Source organism: Entelurus aequoreus, linkage group LG05 (genome assembly GCF_033978785.1).
Source record: "Entelurus aequoreus isolate RoL-2023_Sb linkage group LG05, RoL_Eaeq_v1.1, whole genome shotgun sequence".
In the NCBI taxonomy this organism is placed as follows: Eukaryota; Metazoa; Chordata; class Actinopteri; order Syngnathiformes; family Syngnathidae; genus Entelurus; species Entelurus aequoreus.
In genome coordinates, this window is record NC_084735.1 from 19,142,565 (window position 1) to 19,165,922 (window position 23,358).

The 23,358-nt window shown below is 37.5% G+C and overlaps 1 protein-coding gene across 2 annotated transcripts in view; it reads left to right on the forward strand.

The window, feature by feature from the left end:
• Nucleotides 1–23,358, forward strand: part of pdcd6ip (programmed cell death 6 interacting protein) — a 61,866-nt gene that overhangs the window by 2,525 nt on the left and 35,983 nt on the right. For both annotated transcript variants that reach the window (XM_062047296.1, XM_062047297.1), the window contains exons 2-3: nt 14,585–14,639; nt 14,745–14,814. In XM_062047296.1, coding sequence (XP_061903280.1) covers nt 14,585–14,639; nt 14,745–14,814 — 125 coding nt within the window. The remainder of the gene's footprint in view (nt 1–14,584; nt 14,640–14,744; nt 14,815–23,358) is intronic.

Sequence of the window (23,358 nt, forward strand, 5' to 3'; positions counted from 1 at the left end):
GATGTATGCTAGCTGTTCCCCTGTTAGGATAACGTTAGCGTGCTAGCATTTTAGCAGATGTTGTACTTTTAAACCTAACAATTCCGTTACAATTTAAGTCAGCATTTTAGCAAATTTCGTACTTTTTAACCAAATAAGCAGAGATTCCGTTACTTCGCGCCATTTTAAAAGTGTGTTAGCATGGTAATGGTAGCATGCTAACATTTTGTGTTAGCATTTTGACTGATATTGTACTTTTTAACCTAATAAATATGGCTTTCGTTACCTTTCACCTTCTTATATTTGTATGCTAGCTGTTCCCCTGTTAGAAGGCTAATGTTAGCGTGCTAGCAGTTTAGCACATTTCGTCATTTTAAACCTAACAATCACAGCCCTTTGAGACACTTGTGATTTAGGGCTATATAAATAAACATTGATTGATTGATTGATTGATATTCTGTTACTTGTTGCCATCTTGGATGTATGCTAGCAGTTACCCTGTTAGAATAGTAACATTTAATGCTCCAATTCTAGCTACTTTTGGATATTTACAGTGAAAAATCATAGATCACGTGACTTTGTACTCTCCTGGGAGTATGCTACATCTTCTCTTCTGTCGGGCAGAGTGGCCCAGCCGTTTGAGCGGTCGTCCAGAAACTTGAGGGTTCTCTTGTGCGTGTCGTGTGGGAACTATGTTCTTCTATTGAATTTATTTTAGATTTTTTCCCCAAAATAAAGAGAAAAACAGCAAAAAAACTAAACAAACTAAAGTAATAATTTTATAAACAAATAAATACATATTTTATTAATAAATAAATAAATACAAAAATAATTGTCAGGTTCAAACACTGATGACATCTATTAAACAAGACAAGAAGCAAGGAATTAAACAGTGACAGAATTAAATTTGGCTCAATTGAGGAGAGACGTCTGGACTGTACTCTTTGGACGGTCTCCGCCACGCTCTGACGAAAGATTGTACGCCTCCTCTTTTATTTGGACTTTCCCTGATTACATGGCAACAGCTGTTTCTAAGGGACGGGGGTCGTAAACAGCCATCGCCTTTGATTACAAACAGTTCAAAGAAAAGGTCGCCTGGAGGGGAATCAGGTCCTGCTTCCTCTCTGCTTTGTAGTTCTCGGGTCAAGACAAAATCTTTCTGTGGGTTACAATACATCAAAGAAACAGAACACCTTCATGTTGCTTCCCATCCTACACAGTGGAGTTTTACAAGCCTTCTTCTTGGTAGGATCAAAGACAGCTTTTGTCCTCACTCATGGCAACACAAAGTTTTGTGATAACTTAGATACAATTATTCTGACAATAATAATAAAATAATATAAAGAGATAGTAAATAAATGAATAGAAAGGAAAACAAACTATAGACCTATAGGGAGTAATCTTTTTTAAACTAATTTGAGAAAATAAAATCAGGTTTATGGGGCGTGACATACTGTAATTGACCCAGTTTTCCCAGTATGAAGTGAATTTCTCCAATGTATAATTAATAAAAGCCATTATCTTCTCCATTTTATAAATGTCATTTGTGATTTCCATCCATAGCTTCAAAGTTGGGCTCTCCTGTAATATCCATTTCCTGGTAATGCTCTTTTTACAAGCCACTAGTACGTAGTAGTAGTTCCCATTTTAATCATTTTATTTGGTCACCCTCAGTAAAACATGAATCAAAACAACATATTAATATAAGGTGTTTTCCAAAGCAGTGTTTTTCAACCTTTTTTCTGAGCCGAGGCACATTTTTTTCCATGAAAATATGCGGAGGCACACCACCAGCAGAAATCATTCAAAAATAAAAGTCAGTTGACGGTAAAAAGTCATTCTCGCAATTGTTGTATGACTTTAAAGCATAACCAAGCATGCATCACTATAGCTCTTGTCTCAAAGTAGGTGTACTGTCACCACCTGTCACATCACCCCCTGACTTATTTGGAGTATTTTGCTGTTTTCCTGTGTGTAGTGTTTTACTTCTTGTCTTGCGCTCCTATTTTGGTGACTTTTCCTGTTTTGTTGGTGTTTCCCTGTAGCAGTTTCATGTCTTCCTTAAACGCTATTACCCACATCTGCTTTGTTTTAGCAATCAAGACTATTTCAGTTGTTGCTATTAGAGATTGCCGATATCCGATATTCCGATATTGTCCAACTTTTAATTACCAATACCGATATCAACCGATACCGATATATACAGTCGTGGAATTAACACATTATTGTGCCTAATTTTATTGAGATGCCCCGCTGGATGCATTAAACAATGTAACAAGGTTTTCCAAAATAAATCAACTCAAGTTATGGGAAAAAAATGCCAACATGGCACTGCCATATTTATTATTGAAGTCACAAAGTGCATTATTTTTTTTAACATGCCTCAAAACAACAGCTTGCCCTCCTCATGCTCTCCCTGAGAGAGCATGAGGAGGTTGAGGTGGGAGGGCAGTGTTTCCCATAAACTGCCAAGATACCTGTGGCGGTGTGGGCGTGGCTATGGGCGTGGTCACCATGACATCATTGAGTAATTTGCATAATTTACTACAATGATAGGATTTTTTCTAAAAAGGCTAAAAAAATGTATACTTACTAATTAATAATAACAGTTTTGTTTTAAACGTCCGTCCATCCATCCATCCATCCATCCATTTTACAATATAATTACAACACTTTATGTACATATTTATATACAGATTTCAATCAATCAATCAATCAATGTTTATTTATATAGCCCTAAATCACAAGTGTCTCAAAGGGCTGTACAAGCCACAACGACATCCTCGGTACAGAGCCCACATACGGGCAAGGAAAAACTCACCCCAGTGGGACGTCGGTGAATGACTATGAGAAACCTTGGAGAGGACCGCATATGTGGGTAACCCCCCCCCTCTAGGGGAGACCGAAAGCAACGGATGTCGAGTGGGTCTGACATAACATTGTGAAAGTCCAGTCCACAGTGGATCCAACACATCAGCGGGAGTCCAGTCCACAGCGGGGCCAACAGGAAACCATCCCGAGCGGAGACGGGTCAGCAGCGCAGAGATGTCCCCAACCGATGCACAGGCTAGTGGTCCACCCGGGGTCCCGGCTCTGGACAGCCAGCACTTCATCCATGGCCACCGGACCTATGCAACTCCCCCTCGCAAGGGACAGGGGAGAAGAGGAGAGAAGAAAAGAAACGGCAGATCAACTGGTCTAAAAAAGGGGGGGTCTATTTAAAGGCTAGATTATACAAATGAGTTTTAAGATGGGACTTAAATGCTTCTACTGAGGTAGCATCTCTAACTGTTACCGGGAGGGCATTCCAGAGTACTGGAGCCCGAATAGAAAACGCTCTATAGCCCGCAGACTTTTTTTTGGCTCTGGGAATCACTAATAAGCCGGAGTTCTTTGAACGCAGATTTCTTGTCGGGACATATGGTACAATACAATCGGCGAGATAGGCTGGAGCTAAACCGTGTAATATTTTATACGTAAGTAGTAAAACCTTAAAGTCGCATCTTAAGTGCACAGGAAGCCAGTGCAAGTGAGCCAGTATAGGCGTAATATGATCAAACTTACTTGTTTTTGTCAAAAGCCTTGCAGCCGCATTTTGTACCAACTGTAATCTTTTAATGCTAGACATAGGGAGGCCCGAAAATAATACGTTACAGTAATCGAGACGAGACGTAACGAACGCATGAATAATGATCTCAGCGTCGCTAGTGGACAAGATGGAACGAATTTTAGCGATATTACGGAGATGAAAGAAGGCCGTTTTAGTAACACTCTTAATGTGTGACTCAAACGAGAGAGTTGGGTCGAAGATAATACCCAGATTCTTTACCGAGTCTCCTTGTTTAATTGTTTGGTTGTCAAATGTTAAGGTGGTATTATTAAATAGATGTTGGTGTCTAGCAGGACCGATAATCAGCATTTCCGTTTTCTTAGCGTTGAGTTGCAAAAAGTTAGCGGACATCCATTGTTTAATTTCATTAAGACACGCCTCCAGCTGACTACAGTCCGGCGTGTTGGTCAGCTTTAGGGGCATGTAGAGTTGGGTGTCATCAGCATAACAGTGAAAGCTAACACCGTACTTGCGTATGATGTCACCCAGCGGCAGCATGTAAATACTAAAGAGTGCAGGGCCAAGAACCGAACCCTGGGGAACTCCGCACGTTACCTTGACATAGTCCGAGGTCACATTGTTATGGGAGACGCACTGCATCCTGTCAGTAAGATAAGAGTTAAACCAAGACAAGACTAAGTCTGACATACCAATACGTGTTTTGATACGCTCTAATAAAATATTATGATCGACGGTATCGAAAGCGGCGCTAAGATCAAGAAGCAGCAACATAGATGACGCATCAGAATCCATCGTTAGCAATAGATCATTAGTCATTTTTGCGAGGGCTGTCTCCGTAGAGTGATTTGCCCTGAAACCGGATTGAAAAGGTTCACAGAGATTGTTAGTCACTAAGTGTTCATTTAGCTGCTGTGCAACAGTTTTTTCGAGAATTTTGGAAATAAACGGAAGGTGGGAGACCGGTCGGTAGTTTACCATGATCAATAAGTTATTCACTGAAATATATTTATTCACTGTGGTTCTTACAAAAAATATATCTTATAAAATATAAAAGCTAAAATGTCTCTTAAAGCTCTGCCCTTTTAATTAGTGCATACTAAATAATTTAACTTTAGCCTACTACTACAACCATATTATTTACCAGCAACATAAAGTGAAACAGAGGCAGAGGTGTCCTGCCACAGTCAGTAACAAATAAACAGAAAACAGTAGTGGTCAAATACAAATAAGGCAACAAGAGAAGTATCCTACACTTCTCTTTCGTAAAGTAAATCTGAACAGCCTATATGGGCATCTACATCAACTATATGATTTGCCTGAGAAGCTGGACAGAACAAAAAAAAAAAGTTTTTATTTTTTTTATTTTATTTTATTTTTTTTAAATTTTTGTGGCGGACCTAATTCTTTTGTGGGCCGCCACAAATAAATTAATGTGTGGGAAACACTGGAGGGGATGGGGGGGGGGTGTTTAAGGTAGGGGGTAGTGGGGGGTGTATATTGTAGCGTCCCGGAAGAGTTAGTGCTGCAAGGGATTCTGGGTATTTGTTCTGTTGTGTTACGGTGCGGATGTTCTCCCGAAATGTGTTTGTCATTCTTGTTTGGTGTGGGTTCACAGTGTGGCGCATATTTGTAACAGTGTTTATACATCCACCCTCAGTGTGACCTGTATGGCTGTTGACCAAATATGCCTTGCATTCACTTGTGTGTGTGATAAGCTGTAGATATTATGTGACTGGGCCGACACGCAAAGGCAGTGCCTTCAAGGGTTATTGGCGCTCTGTACTTCTCCTTACGTCCGTGTACACAGCGGCGTTTTAAAAAGTCACGAATTTTACTTTTTGAAACCGATACCGATAATTTCCGATATTACATTTTAAAGCATTTATCAGCCGATAATATCGGCAGTTCGATATTATCGGACATCCCTATTTGCTATCCTTCTTTGTGGGGACATTGTGGAATTGTCAGGTCATGTTCGGATGTACTTTGTGGACGCCGTCTTTGCTCCACAGTAAGTTTTTGCTGTCGTCCAGCATTCTGTTTTTGTTTACTTTGTAGCCAGTTAGGTTTTAGTTTCGTTCTGTATAGCCTTCCCTAAGCTTCAATGCCTTTTCTTAGGGGCACTCACCTTTTGTTTATTTTTGGTTTAAGCATTAGATACGACGACAAACCCTTGTCGTCTCACACAACGTGTTCCCGACATCTACAAAGCAACTAACTACCTGCTGCCACCTACTGGTATGGAAGAGTATTACACGGTTACTCTGCCGAGCTCTAGACAGCCCCGACACTCAACAACGGCACATCATTTGCAGACTATAATTACTGGTTGGCAAAAAAAGATTTGAACCCAAATAGGTGAAGTTCCATAATCTCCCACGGCACACCAGAGTGTATACAGTGTGCCGCGGCACAGTGGTTGAAAAACACTGTTCTAAAGGAATGATCTCCACACAATAATTCAACTATGTAGGTGATTATTCACATTTAGGAGTGATTTGTGGTCCAAATCATGGTCTTTTTTTTTAAAATTCAGAATTGAAGTGCAAGTGTGATATTTCTGCTTGTTTACCATATTGTCATATTAAGAGCAGCCGCCTGGCCTTTCTTACGTAAGAGAATCCCTCTGCCTTGTTGCCTGGCCTGTTATCAGGTGGGCTCAGACCGGTGCCATGAGTCACTCCATGCTGACGTGGCGTGTCAGCGATGTCGACACGCCGTGTCTCTGCGTTCGCAGAATGCACCGCTCAACAACTAGGGAGGAGGTTGGCTTTGTCTACATCGCCATGGCAACCATTGTTTGCTCCAGGTGTTGACTTTAGCCGGACGGCGCACACACACCTCGTCTCAGATTTCCGAGGGCAGGAGAAAGCGCGGTTGCCTTTGTTGAATGTGGCGAATGTAACGATATCATCAGTTTGTCATTCTGACTGACTGTATCGAGTGTCATGCAACGTGCTTCAATCAGACGCGCTTATGCAACTAAACAATGTGTTTTCTTACCGCAGTCGCATTCTAGCAAATGATAAGACTACAAATGATTCGTTCCGGGGTGAAGCTGTGGCCGCCTTTAAAGTTTTAGGTGCACATTTTCTGTTCTTAACTGTCCTACAAGCGAGAAGGCTGGGAACTGTATCACGATACCAGTGTTTTATGTCGGTCGGTATCGATAATTATTGATATATTTTATGACCTGCAAAAAACAAGGAGCAAGAGAACATTTAATTTTATTTAAAATGTAACCTTCCTGTGGTTATAACTCCCTCAGATATCAAGGCAGAAAGGAAAACAATTTAACCTTCGTCTTGTGTCTGACCCGTTTGAGTTTTTAAATTCATAAAAGAACCACATAAATTTATTTTTTTGCATCAAAGCTTTTTGAATTCGTCAGGAACCTCTATTTCAACAAATAATATATATTAAAAAAAAAAAAGTTCACTAAATTATAAAATGCTCTGGTTGAAATTATGACCTTGGTGTTGTTAGGGTCGGTTTCGACCCAGTTATAAAAATAAGATTATAAAGCAATAATTACAGCCAAAACTGAACACACTGACAGCCAGCTCCTCTCCCAATCATGTGAGTTTTAGGGGATTCTCATTTTACCTTGTTATCCAGTACAAAAACAAAGACTTTTATTTATTTATACGAAAATCTTGAGGTTCATTTGACCATTTTTTAAATGGAAATCGAGGGGTATACTGACAAAAAACAGGCCCAATGGCCCACACCAAAAATATTAAAACCAATACTTTCATGGATAAGGAAGCCTAACAAGGTAACCGAGAGATGAGAAAAAAATTGGATGATAGATAATTGTTTTAGTGTATTTTACAGCTGATTTAAAGGCCTACTGAAATGATTTTTTATTTATTTAAACAGGGATAGTAGATCTATTCTATGTGTCATACTTGATCATTTCGCGACATTGCCATATTTTTGCTGAAAGGATTTAGTACAAAACGACGATAAAGATCGCAACTTTTGGTATCTGATTAAAAAAAAAGGCTTCCCCCTACCGGAAGTAGCGTGACGTAGTCAATTGAACATTCCCGCAAAGTTCCCTATTGTTTACAATGATGGCCGCCAGAAGTGAGAGAGATTCGGACCGAGAAAGCAACGATTTCCCCATTAATTTGAGCGAGGATGAGAGATTTGTGGATGAGGAAAATGCAAGTGAAGGACTAGTGGGGAGTGGAAGCGATTCAGATAGGGAAGATGCTGTGAGAGCTGGGGGTGACCTGATATTCAGCTGGGAATGACTACAACAGTAAATAAACACAAGACATATATATACTCTATTAGCCACAACACAACCAGGCTTATATTTAATATGCCACAAATGAATCCCGCATACCAAACACCTAGGTGTTTGTTATGCTAGCTCCTAGCTACTAGCTCGAGCTAGTTATAGCTCGAGCGGGTTATATGGACGGGATCCCGTATATATAACCCGCCAATACAATTCAAACACCTGCACAACATACACACTCACTCAGCCCAAAGAACCGTTCACCTAACCCAAGGTTCATAAAGCTTATATATATATAACCAAAGTTACGTACGTGACACGCACGTACGGGCAAGCGATCAAATGTTTGGAAGCGCGCGGGTGGGACCTGATATTCAGCTGGGAATGACTACAACAGTAAATAAACACAAGACATATATATACTCTATTAGCCACAACACAACCAGGCTTATATTTAATATGCCACAAACTAATCCCGCATAACAAACACCTAGGTGTTTGTTATGCTAGCTCATAGCTACTAGCTCGAGCTAGTTATAGCAAGCGATCAAATGTTTGGAAGCGCAGCTACGTACTCACGGTATCGCGTCTGTGTATCCAAATCAAAGTCCTCCTGGTAAGAGTCTCTGTTGTCCGAGTTCTTCGATCTTGACTGCATCTTTCGGGAATGTAAACAAACACCGGCTGTGTTGTGTTGCTGACTTCCCTCGCAAAATATCCGCTTCGCACCGACAACTTTCTTCTTTGCTTGCTCAGCTTCTTTCTCCATAATGCAATGAACATAATTGCAACAGATTCACCAACACAGATGTCCAGAATACTGTGGAATAATGAGATGAAAACAGAGCTATTTCGTATTGGCTTCAATGGGGAAGCCATACCTCTGTTAAACTGGCTAGGTCACGCGCATACGTCATCATACCGAGACGTTTTCAAGCGGAAGTGTGGCGGGAAATTTAAAATTGCACTTAATAAGTTAACCCGGCCGTATTGGCATGTGTTGCAATGTTAAGATTTCATCATTGATATATAAACTATCAGACTGCGTGGTCGGTAGTAGTGGCTTTCAGTAGGCCTTTAAGACATGGGTCAAAACCGCCTCGTTAACATAAGAGATGGTAACAGAAAGCTAACACAAGAGGAAGGTAAAACAAAATAGTAGGGGTGTAACGGTACACAAAAATGTCGGTTCAGTATGTACCTCGGTTTAGAGGTCACGGTTCGGTTTATTTTCGGTACAGTAAGAAAACAAGAAAATATACATTTTTGGGTTATTTACCAAATTTGCAAAATCTTCCACCAAAAATATTTTTCTTAGTGTAATATTTGATGTGAAGTAATGGGAACCTTGGATAGGTCAATAATTCATAATAACATTGATTTTGATTCAATATTATGTTTTGAGCAATGACAGTTTGAAAGAAAAAAAACCCAGCTTTGTTTTATTAGTCAACATTGCAACTTTTTCTAAATTACATTTAACCTTTAAGCTTTTTTATTTCACTTTTGTTATATTTTTGTTTATTTGAATAGTATTTTTACAATGTGCCGTGGGCCTTTAAAACATTAGCTGTGGGCCGCAAATGGCCTCCGGGGCACACTTTTGACACCCCTGCTATACATAATAAAAAATGAAATGTGATAAATCTATGGATAAAAAGCAAAGCCTGGCGACGCATGCGCGTTTATCATAACTCTCTCGCTCTCTCTGTCTCTGCCCCTCCCTCACCAATGCTGCTGCGCCGCACAATTTGTTTTGTTTTTAACCCCTTCTTAACCCTGAACGTACATTGAAAATACACGCAACTCTAACTCAAAACGCCGGACATTTGAGGCATTTAAGAAACTCCGCCCTGACAGCTGCGCAAAAGAGGACATGTCCGGTGAAAAGAGGACATATGGTCAGTCTATCCTAGCCCGTTAGCTGCTAGCATGCCGTGTGTTGTGCCTCGGTGTGCATTGTTTACACAACGTGCGTTACGCTACTTAATATGTCCGTGTGGAAACTCGTTCGGTACACCTCCGAACTGAACAGGTACCCCCGTACCGAAACGGTTCGATACAAATAGACGTACCGTTACACCCCTACAAAATAGTAAAATCACATTGAACACTTAACAATAAGATCCTAAGATGAAGGTGCAAAAAGAAGGAATATGTAAGAAAAGCTTAATAAAGTAGGGCTGGACGATTATGGAGAAAATTATCATTCCGATTAGGGCTGGGCGATACGGCCTTTTTTTAATATCTCAATATTTTTAGGCCATGTCACGATACACGATATATATCTCCATATTTAGCCTTAGCCTTGAATGAACACTTGATGCATATAATCACAGCAGTATGATGATTCTGTGTGTCTACATTAAAACATTCTTGTTCATACTGCATTAATATATGCTCATTTTAAACTTTCATGCAGAGAGGGAAATCACAACTATGTCAATTGACCAAAAGTGTATTTATTAAAGAGTTATTAAGCAGTGGCACAAACATTCATGTCATTTCCAAACAGAAAGTGCAAGATTGTCAGAGACATTTTAAAACAAGCTATGAGTGCACTTTTGTGCATGATGTCACTAAGATGACATATCAAAACAACACTAAATTAAAGTGCACTTTTTGTACAGAACGCCACTACAATAGTTTAAAACAAATAAAGTGCACTTTTGTGCATGATGTCACACAAGATATTTCAATAAGTGTCAAATAAAAATGAGCTGCATAATAGGAAATCAAATAGTGTATGTCCTTCGCTATGTGGTAGGTTCCTGCAGACGTTATCTCCTTCTGTTGTTGACTATTTGTTTCATACGGTGTTGATGTGGAAATGGTTGCTTGGGCATTTTGTTGGTGTGGCACCGAACGGAGATGTTGACATGCGGAGTAAGCACTCTTCATTCTCTAGCAGGTGACTTTTCAAATGATGCTACATATTAGCAGTAATGCTACTTTTTGTAGCAACGCTGCTGCCACATACTTGACATATTACGGTTGTCTGTTCAACATCTTCCCGCTTGAAGCCAAACCACCGCCAGACGATGGACCCCCGGCTGTTTTTCTTGGGAATTAATTATTCTTCCTTCATTTGTTACCAGATTTGCACCTTCTGTCTCTCGTACTACCACTCACGTCTGCTAATGGGTGCCATTTTGCGGTCCTTATACACACACCATAGTAATACTAACTTGTATCTCTGACTACGGTAGCCGCAATGGGCCGACAATCCATCAAGCGGTGCGGCTTCAAAGTCGTACTAAAACATTTTGACAGATTTTTGAGCGCCGTGTGTAATGTTCTTTATTTTCAATGGAACACTTAACGTTTTGGTGTTGTTTACTGGCGCCATATTGCAGTCGTCACGTATCTCTTATGTGTGACTGCCATCTACTGGTCACACTTATCATTACACAATGTATCAAATAAAATTGCTTCGAGGTCGGTAAGCACAACCAGAATTATTCCGCGCTTTGGGCCAGTGTTTTTCAACCACTGTGCCGCAGCACACTAGTGTGCCGTGAGATATTGTCGGGTGTGCCGTGGGAGATTGTCATTTCACCTAATTGGGTTAAAAAATATTTTTTGCAAACCAGTAATTATAATCCGCAAATGTGCCGTTGTTGAGTGTGTGTACTGTCTAGAGCTCAGCATATCAGTTGGTGGTAGCTGATTGCTTTGTAGATGTCGGGAACATGGTTTGTCGTAATCACAAAGGCAGCGTGCCGGTAAAAAGGTATGTAATGCTTAAACCAAAAATAAACAAAAGGCAAGTCCCGCTAAGAAAAGGCATTGAAGCTTAGGGATGGCTATGCTAAACATAGCTAAAACTGATCTGACTGCAAAGTAAACAAAAACAGAATGCTGGACGACAGCAAAGACTTACAGCGTGTGGAGTAGACGGCGTCCACAAAGTACATCCGTACATGACAATCAACAACAAAATAGGAGCGCAAGACAAGAACTAAAACACTACACACAGGAAACCAGCAAAAAAGTCCAAATAAGTCAGGGTGTGATGTGACAGTACACCTACTTTGAGACAAGAGCTATATTGATGCATGCTTGGTTATGCTTTAAAGTCATGTCCAACAATTGCGACAACGACTTTTTTACCGTCAACTGAGTTTAATTTTTTAATGATTTCTGCTGGTGGTGTGCCTCCAGATTTTTTCAACGCAAAAAAAGGTTGAAAAAGACCTGTTATAAGGCGCACCGGGTTAAAAGGCACACTGTCGAGTTTTGAGAAAATTAAAGGATTTTTAAGCGCGCCTTATAGTCTGAAAAATAGGGCATTCATGAATTTGAAAACATGAGTATTTATTGTACCACCAACTTTAATTATAGTTAAAAAAAACAAAACAACATGTAAATTAGTAACAAACTACAACTAAAATAATAATAAACAATACATTTAAATAACAGCAATATAAAAAAACAATACAATTCATTTTTTCCATTTTAATTGTTTTTAATTCCGTTTTTTACCCTTTACACTTATTTTACCACCATAGTGTGTGCTTTTTGTGTCATATAGTTTAATAAAATGTTAATTAAATGCAAAAAACCTCACATATTTGGACACTTTTGAGCAGTATTTTAGATTAAAGCACAATAATTGTATCAAAAAGTACATTATGCGTGTGTGAGGTACTTTTTTGAAACCTTTATTTTGCCAGCGCAGTCGGACGGGATGTGTTGCACCGCGCTATTATTGTGAAGGGGTGGACATGTGCTGTGCTGCTGTTCGCAGCCTGACGAGTAAAGAGTCGACTCAGTTTAGGCTGCTAAAAAAAAAAAAAAAGGATAGCGCCTCTCAAGTTGCGACTGCTGTTTGTACATTGTTGCTCTTGTTTCACCCATTGGTGTCTCATCTGTTTCATTGTCACATAGAGATCATGTGTACTTGAGTGTGTGCCTGGTCCACCACAATAGAATAGAGTAGAATAGAATGGACTTTATTGTCATTATATTGGCGTATAACGAGATTTAGGACTCCAATTTAAGGTGCGGTAGTGGGAACAAATATGGGATAAAAATAAATTAAACCAGAGGTAATAAAGATAAAACTAAGAATTGAAATTAACAGACTACTATCCAATACAAATAATAAGCAATCCTGTGCAATATGCAAAACACTATACAAATACAAAGTACTGTACAATATACAGAACAAGACAAGAGTACCGGAGTAATAAATAACAATCAGTGTCGGATGTATTGCACTCGAAGGGTAATATAGCACTTCAGGGTATTAGGGTAGGTTATTGTATATTATAACACAGGTGTTTAAAGGCCTACTGAAACCCACTACTACCGACCACACAGTCTGATCTTTGCACTTATAAAATGCAATTTTAAATTTCCCGCTAAACTTCCGGTTGAAAACGTCTATGTATGATGACGTATGCGCGTGACGTCACTAGATAAACGGAAGTATTGGTACCCCATTGAATCCAATACAAAAAATCTCTGTTTTCATTTCAAAATTCCACATTATTCTGGACATCTGTGTTGGTGAATCTTTTGCAATTTGTTTAATGAACAATGGAGACTGCAAAGAAGAAAGTTGTAAGTGGGATCGGTGTATTAGCGGCTGGCTGCAGCAACACAACCAGGAGGACTTACTTGGATAGCAGACGCGCTAGCCGGCAACCGCACGGATGATTGGGTGAAGTCCTTCGTTGCGCCGTCGATCGCTGGAACACAGGTGAGCACGGGTGTTGATGAGCAGATGAGGGCTGGCTGGCGTAGGTGGAGCGCTAAAGTTTTTATCATAGCTCTGTGAGGTCCGGTTGCTAAGTTAGCTTCAATGGCGTCGTTAGCAACAGCATTGTTAAGCTTTGCCAGGCTGAGAATTATTAACAGTGTAGTTACATGTCCATGGTTTAATAGTCTTGTTGATATTCTGTCTATCCTTCCAGTCAGGGGTTTATTTATTTTGTTTCTATCTGCATTTGAGCCAGATGCTATCACGTTAGCTCAGTAGCTAAAGAGCTTCGCCGATGTATTGTCGTGGAGATAAAAGTCACTGTGAATGTCCATTTCGCGTTCTCGACTCTCATTTTCAAGAGGATATAGTATCCGAGGTGGTTTAAAATACAAATCCGTGACCCACAATAGAAAAAGGAGAAACTGTGGAATCCAATGAACCCTTGTACCTAAGTTACAGTCAGAGCGAAAAAAGATACGTCCTGCACTGCCTCTCTAGTCCTTCACTCTCACTTTCCTCATCCACGAATCGTTCATCCTCGCTCAATTTAATAGGGTAATCGTCGCTTTCTCAGTCCGAATCTCTCTCGCTCCATTGAAAACAACGGTAGAATATGAGGAGTCCTTCCTCTGGTGATGTCACGCTACTTCCGGTACAGGCAAGGCTTTTTTTTATCAGCGACCAAAAGTTGCGAACTTTATCGTCGATGTTCTCTACTAAATCCTTTCATCAAGAATATGGCAATATCGCGAAATGATCAAGTATGACACATAGAATGGATCTGCTATCCCCGTTTAAATAAAAAAAATTCATTTCAGTAGGCCTATAAATATCCAGCAAGTCAGCTGTGGCTGCATTGCAGGCTTCTGATTGGACAAAATGTGCAGGATAAGTGGAGGAATGTGTTTTCATGTAGACACATTTTAAAACTCCCTGCGCGTGGAATGTGGATGAATATTGTTTGGACACTTTTTAAAGTGTGATTGTGTGCACATGATGGAAGACTGTGTTCATCTTTTCATGCTGCCACCAGCAAAATGTTCTTATTGCTGCAAATGTCTGCTCTCTCCAGATATTATGACCAACTGTGCGCCGTGGAGCCCAAGTTTCCCTTCTGTGAAAACCAGGTAATGGATCACATGCTGGGAATGGATCACATGGCGGGAGCTAAGTGGCCTTTTCTTGTTCCCAACAACTTGTGTCCAACAAAGTGTCTTTTTGTGTGTCACCAGCTGTGCTTGACGTTCACGTGGAAAGATGCCTTCGATAAAGGCTCGCTCTTTGGGGGCTCTGTCAAGCTGGGTAATGTCACTTTCACACGTCTTTATGTACTTGTGTACTATCAAAATGTACACGTCTTAATGTACTTGTGTACTATCAAAATTTACATGTCTTTATGTACTTGTGTACTATCAAAAGGTACACGTCTTTATGTACTTGTGTACTATCAAAATGTACACGTCGTTATGTACTTGTGTACTATCAAAATTTACATGTCTTTATGTACTTGTGTACTATCAAAAGGTACACGTCTTTATGTACTTGTGTACTATCAAAATGTACACGTCTTAATGTACTTGTGTACTATCAAAATTTACATGTCTTTATGTACTTGTGTACTATCAAAAGGTACACGTCTTTATGTACTTGTGTACTATCAAAATGTACACGTCGTTATGTACTTGTGTACTATCAAAATTTACATGTCTTTATGTACTTGTGTACTATCAAAAGGTACACGTCTTTATGTACTTGTGTACTATCAAAATGTACACGTCGTTATGTACTTGTGTACTATCAAAATTTACATGTCTTTATGTACTTGTGTACTATCAAAATGTACACATCGTTATGTACTTGTGTACTATCAAAATGTACACATCGTTATGTACTTGTGTACTATCAAAATGTACACGTCTTAATGTACTTGTGTACTATCAAAATTTACATGTCTTTATGTACTTGTGTACTATCAAAAGGTACACGTCTTTATGTACTTGTGTACTATCAAAATGTACACGTCGTTATGTACTTGTGTACTATCAAAATTTACATGTCTTTATGTACTTGTGTACTATCAAAAGGTACACGTCTTTATGTACTTGTGTACTATCAAAATGTACACGTCGTTATGTACTTGTGTACTATCAAAATTTACATGTCTTTATGTACTTGTGTACTATCAAAATGTACACATCGTTATGTACTTGTGTACTATCAAAATGTACACATCGTTATGTACTTGTGTACTATCAAAATGTACAAGTCTTAATGTACTTGTGTACTATCAAAATGTACACATCATTATGTACTTGTGTACTATCAAAATTTACACATCTTTATGTACTTGTGTACTATCAAACTTTACACGTCTTTGTGTACTTGTGTACTATCAAAATTTACACGTCTATGTACTTGTGTACTATCACAATTTACACGTCTTTATGTACTTGTGTACTCTCAAAATTTACATGTCTTTATGTAATTGTGTACTATAAACATTTACACGTCTTCATGAACTTGTATACTATCAAACTTTACACATCTTTATGTACTTGTGTACTATCAAAATGTACACGTCTTTATGTACTTGTGTACTATAAACATTTACATGTCTTTATGTACTTGTGTACTATCAACATTTACACGTCTTCATGAACTTGTATACTATCAAAATGTACACGTCTTTATGTACTTGTGTACTATCAACATTTACACGTCTTTATGTACTTGTGTACTATCAACATTTACACGTCTTCATGAACTTGTATACTATTAAACTTTACACGTCGTTATGTACTTGTGTACTATCAAAATGTACACATCGTTATGTACTTGTGTACTATCAAAACTTACATGTCTTTATGTACTTGTGTACTATCAAAATGTACACGTCTTTATGTACTTGTGTACTATCAAACTTTACACGTCTTTATGTACTTGTGTACTATCAAAATGTACACGTCTTTATGTACTTGTGTACTGTCAAAATGTACACATTGTTATGTACTTGTGTACTATCAAAATTTACATGTCTTTATGTACTTGTGTACTATCAAAATGTACACGTCTTTATGTACTTGTGTACTATCAAACTTTACACGTCTTTATGTACTTGTGTACTATCAAACTTTACACGTCATTATGTACTTGTGTACTATCAACATTTACACGTCTTTATGTACTTGTGTACTATCAACATTTACACGTCTTCATGAACTTGTATACTATCAAACTTTACACATCTTTATGTACTTGTGTACTATCAAAATGTACACATCTTTATGTACTTGTGTACTATCAAACTTTACACGTCTTTATGTACTTGTGTACTATCAACATTTACACGTCTTTATGTACTTGTGTACTATCAACATTTACACGTCTTTATGTACTTGTGTACTATCAACATTTACACGTCTTTATGTACTTGTGTACTATCAACATTTACACGTCTTCATGAACTTGTATACTATCAAACTTTACACATCTTTATGTACTTGTGTACTATCAAAATGTACACATCGTTATGTACTTGTGTACTATCAAACTTTACACGTCTTTATGTACTTGTGTACTATCAAACTTTACACGTCTTTATGTACTATCAAACTTTACACGTCTTTATGTACTTGTGTACTATCAAACTTTACACGTCTTTATGTACTATCAAACTTTACACGTCTTTATGTACTTGTGTACTATCAACATTTGCACGTCTTCATGAACTTGTATACTATCAAACTTTACACATCTTTATGTACTTGTGTACTATCAAAATGTACACATCGTTATGTACTTGTGTACTATCAAACTTTACACGTCTTTATGTACTTGTGTACTATCAAACTTTACACGTCTTTATGTACTATCAAACTTTACACGTCTTTATGTACTTGTGTACTATCAAACTTTACACGTTTTTATGTACTATCAACATTTACACGTCTTCATGAACTTGTATACTATGAAACTTTACACATCTTTATGTACTTGTGTACTATCAAAATGTACACATCGTTATGTCCTTGTGTACTATCAAACTTTACACGTCTTTATGTACTTGTGTACTATCAAACTTTACACGTCTTTATGTACTATCAAACTTTACACGTCTTTATGTACTTGTGTACTATCAAACTTTACACGTCTTTATGTACTTGTGTACTATCAAACTTTACACGTCTTTATGTACTATCAAACTTTACACGTCTTTATGTACTTGTGTACTATCAACATTTGCACGTCTTCATGAACTTGTATACTATCAAACTTTACACGTCTTTATGTACTTGTGTACTATCAACATTTGCACGTCTTCATGAACTTGTATACTATCAAACTTTACACATCTTTATGTACTTGTGTACTATCAAAATGTACACGTCGTTATGTACTTGTGTACTATCAAACTTTACACGTCTTCATGAACTTGTATACTATCAAACTTTACACATCTTTATGTACTTGTGTACTATCAAAATGTACACGTCGTTATGTACTTGTGTACTATCAAACTTTACACGTCTTTATGTACTTGTGTACTATCAAACTTTACACGTCTTTATGTATTATCAAACTTTACACGTCTTTATGTACTTGTGTACTATCAACATTTGCACGTCTTCATGAACTTGTATACTATCAAACTTTACACATCTTTATGTACTTGTGTACTATCAAAATGTACACGTCTTTATGTACTTGTGTACTATCAACATTTACACGTCTTTATGTACTTGTGTACTATCAACATTTACACGTCTTCATGAACTTGTATACTATCAAAATGTACACGTCTTTATGTACTTGTGTACTATCAACATTTACACGGCTTTATGTACTTGTGTACTATCAACATTTACACGTCTTCATGAACTTGTATACTATCAAACTTTACACATTTTTATGTACTTGTGTACTATCAAAATGTACACGTCTTTATGTACTTGTGTACTATCAACATTTACACGTCTTCATGAACTTGTATACTATTAAACTTTACACGTCAATATGTACTTGTGTACTATCAAACTTTACACGTCTTTATGTACTTGTGTACTATCAAAATGTACATGTCGTTATGTACTTGTGTACTCTCAAAATGTACACGTATTTATGTACTTGTGTATCAAACTTTACACGTCTTTATGTACTTGTGTACTATCAAACTTTACACGTCTTTATGTACTTGTTTACATGTCTTTATGTACGTGTATACTATCAAACTTTACACATCTTTATGTACTTGTGTACTATCAAACTTTACATGTCTTTATGTACTTGTGTACTATCAAACTTTACATGTTTTTATGTACTTATGTACTATTAAACTTTACATGTTTTTATGTACTTGTGTACTATCAATCTTTACACGTCTTAATGTACTTGTATACTATCAAAATGTACACGTCTTTATGTACTTGTGTACTATCAACATTTACACGTCTTTATGTACTTGTGTACTATCAACATTTACACGTCTTCATGAACTTGTATACTATCAAACTTTACACATCTTGATGTACTTGTGTACTATCAAAATGTACACGTCTTTATGTACTTGTGTACTATCAACATTTACACGTCTTCATGAAGTTGTATACTATTAAACTTTACACGTCTTTATGTATTGTGTACTATCAAACTTTACACGTCTTTATGTACTATTGTACTGTCAAACTTTACACGTCTTTATGTACTTGTGTACTATCAACATTTACACGTTTTTATGTACTTGTGTACAAATAAACTTTACACGTTTTTATGTACTTGTGTACTATCAAACTTTACATGTTTTTATGTACTTATGTACTATTAAACTTTACATGTTTTTATGTACTTGTGTACTATCAAACTTTACATGTCTTAATGTACTTGTATACTATCAAACTTTACACATTTGTATGTACTTGTGTACTAATAAACTTTACACGTCTTTATGTACTTGTGTACTATCAAACTTTACATGTTTTTATGTACGTATGTTTTATTAAACTTTACATGTTTTTATGTACTTATGTTTTATTAAACTTTACACGTCTTTATGTATTTGTGTACTATCAACATTTACACGTCTTTATGTACTTGTGTACTATCAAACTTTACATGTCATTACGTACTTGTGTACTATCAAACTTTACACGTCTTTATGTACTTGTGTACTATCAAACTTTACACGTCTATTTACTATTGTACTGTCAAACTTTACACGTCTTTACGTACTTGTGTAGTATCAAACTTTACACGTCTTTATGTACTTGTGTACTGTCAAACTTTACACGTCTTTATGTACTTGTGTACTATCAAACTTTACACGTCTTTATGTACTTGTGTACTATCAAACTTTACACGTCTATGTACTATTGTACTGCCAAACTTTACACGTCTTTACGTACTTGTGTACTATCAAACTTTACACGTCTTTATGTACTTGTGTACTATCAAACTTTACACGTCTTTATGTACTTGTGTACTTTCAAACTTTACACGTCTTTATGTACTTGTGTACTATCAAACTTTACATGTTTTTATGTACTTGTGTACTATCAAACTTTACACGTCTTTATGTATTTGTGTACTATCAACATTTACACGTCTTTATGTACTTGTGTACTATCAAACTTTACACGTCTTTACGTACTTGTGTACTATCAAACTTTAGACGTCTTTATGTACTTGTGTACTATCAAACTTTACATGTCATTACGTACTTGTGTACTATCAAACTTTACACGTCTTTATGTACTTGTGTACTATCAAACTTTACATGTCATTACGTACTTGTGTACTATCAAACTTTACACGTCTTTATGTACTTGTGTCCTATCAAACTTTACACGTCTATTTACTATTGTACTGTCAAACTTTACACGTCTTTACGTACTTGTGTAGTATCAAACTTTACACGTCTTTACGTACTTGTGTACTATCAAACTTTAGACGTCTTTACGTACTTATGTACTATTTAACTTTACATGTCATTACGTACTTGTGTACTATCAAACTTTACACGTCTTTATGTACTTATGTACTATTTAACTTTACACGTCTTTACGTACTTGTGTACTATCAAACTTTACACGTCTTTATGTACTTGTGTACTATCAAAATGTACACGTCTTTATGTACTTGTGTACTATCAACATTTACACGTCTTTATGTACTTGTGTACTATTAACATTTACACGTCTTCATGAACTTGTATACTATCAAAATGTTCACGTCTTTATGTACTTGTGTACTATCAACATTTACACGTCTTTATGTACTTGTGTACTATCAACATTTGCACGTCTTCATGAACTTGTATACTATCAAACTTTACACATCTTTATGTACTTGTGTACTATCAAAATGCACACATCGTTATGTACTTGTGTACCATCAAACTTTACACGTCTATGTACTTGTGTACTATCAAACTTTACACGTCTTTATGTACTATCAAACTTTACACGTCTTTATGTACTTGTGTACTATCAAACTTTACACGTCTTTATGTACTATCAAACTTTACACGTCTTTATGTACTTGTGTACTATCAACATTTGCACGTCTTCATGAACTTGTATACTATCAAACTTTACACATCTTTATGTACGTGTGTACTATCAAAATGTACACATCGTTTTGTACTTGTGTACTATCAAACTTTACACGTCTTTATGTACTTGTGTACTATCAAACTTTACACGTCTTTATGTATTTGTGTACTGTCAAACTTTACACGTCTTTATGTACTTGTGTACTATCAAACTTCACACGTCTTTATGTACTTGTGTACTGTCAAACTTTACACGTCTTTATGTACTTGTGTACTGTCAAACTTTACACGTCTTTATGTACTTGTGTACTATCAAACTTTACACGTCTTTATGTACTTGTGTACTATCAAACTTTACATGTCTTTATGTACTTGTGTTTTATTAAACTTTACACGTCTTTATGTACTTGTGTACTATCAAACTTTACACGTCTTTATGTACTTATGTACTATTTAACTTTACACGTCTTTATATACTTGTGTACTATCAAACTTTACACGTCTTCATGTACTTGTGTACTATCAAACTTTACACGTCTTTATGTACTATTTAACTTTACACGTCTTTACGTACTTGTGTACTATCAAACGTTACACGTCTTTATGTACTATTTAACTTTACACGTCTTTACGTACTATTGCACTGTCAGGCAGGGCTAATCCGTTATTCCCTCTGTATATCTGCAGATGTCTCACGCTATAAATAGTGGCTTTGTACTGCAGAACTGGTCTGGCAAGGTTTGGTATGGTGTTTGAGGCGAGGAAGGGTGTGTTTGTGTTGCTATATGAAGCACAGTATCATCATCCGTGTCATCAAGTTGATCAAACGGGAAGTAAACACACATTAGACAGGAAGTGGAACCGCAGACTTCCGCCAAGGCCAAACAATCCCTACACCTCCTGCTTATGCTGGAATTTACTCATTTATAAATTAATGTTATTAATTAATGAAGATTAATTAGTATTATGAAATTAAGAAATTAATGCAGAAAAGTTGCATAAGATTTGTTTAAAATTATTTTGAAAAATCCCCAAAAAATTAGGTGTCTCGATACCACTTTTTTACTTCCACCATATCAGCAGGAACAATAAATACTTGTAATATTTGGTAGTGTGGACTTATTCTGTCGTTAAGTGGAAGTGGAGTGGCAATTGTTTATTCGGTGACACCTAGTGGCCACAGTAAATAAGTTAAGCTCATGATGCGGACACATTTCTTACTGGATACTTTCTAATACGCTTCTGCCTTGGAGACTTTATATATGTAAGTAATATGCAACTTAAATGATTTGATACATGTTCCTATTGACATATGTGCTGTTTTACACTCCATTATTGTTTAGTGATTATGTATGAATGTCTAGCTTGTGTGCTTAGCTGTTGTGTAGCTGCCACACTAAAATAGAGGAAATTGTGTGCTTATTGGAGGACATTTAGATGTTAACTGCCTGTCCAGCTTTGCACAAGTAAACACACTGCAGGACTGCTTGTATCGCACGCAAGTAAACACACTACAGGACTGCCTGTATCACAGGCAAGTAAACACGCTGCAGGACTGCTTGTATCGCACATGATGTCACACACAAGTAAACACGCTGCAGGACGGCTTGTATCGCACATGATGTCACACAAGTAAACACGCTGCAGGACGGCTTGTATCGCACATAATACCACACAGAAGTAAACACCCTGCAGGACTGCTTGTGTCGCACATTATATCACACACACAACACACTGCAGGACTGCTTGTATCGTACATGATATCACACACAAGTAAACACACTGCATTACTGCTTGTATCGCACATGATATCATACACAAGTCAAACACGCTGCAGGACTGCTTGTATCGCACGCAAGTAAACATGCTGCAGGACTGCTTGTATCGCACATGATGTCACACACAAGTAAACACGCTGCAGGACGGCTTGTATCGCACATAATACCACACAGAAGTAAACACCCCGCAGGACTGCTTGTATCGCACATTACATCACACACGCAACACACTGCAGGACTGCTTGTATCGTACATGATGTCACACAAGTAAAACACGCTGCAGGACTGCTTGTATCGCACATGATATCTTACACAAGTAAACACGCTGCAGGACTGCTTGTATCGCACATAATACCACACAGAAGTAAACACCCCGCAGGACTGCTTGTATCGCACATTACATCACACACGCAACACACTGCAGGACTGCTTGTATCGTACATGATGTCACACAAGTAAAACACGCTGCAGGACTGCTTGTATCGCACATGATATCTTACACAAGTAAACACGCTGCAGGAC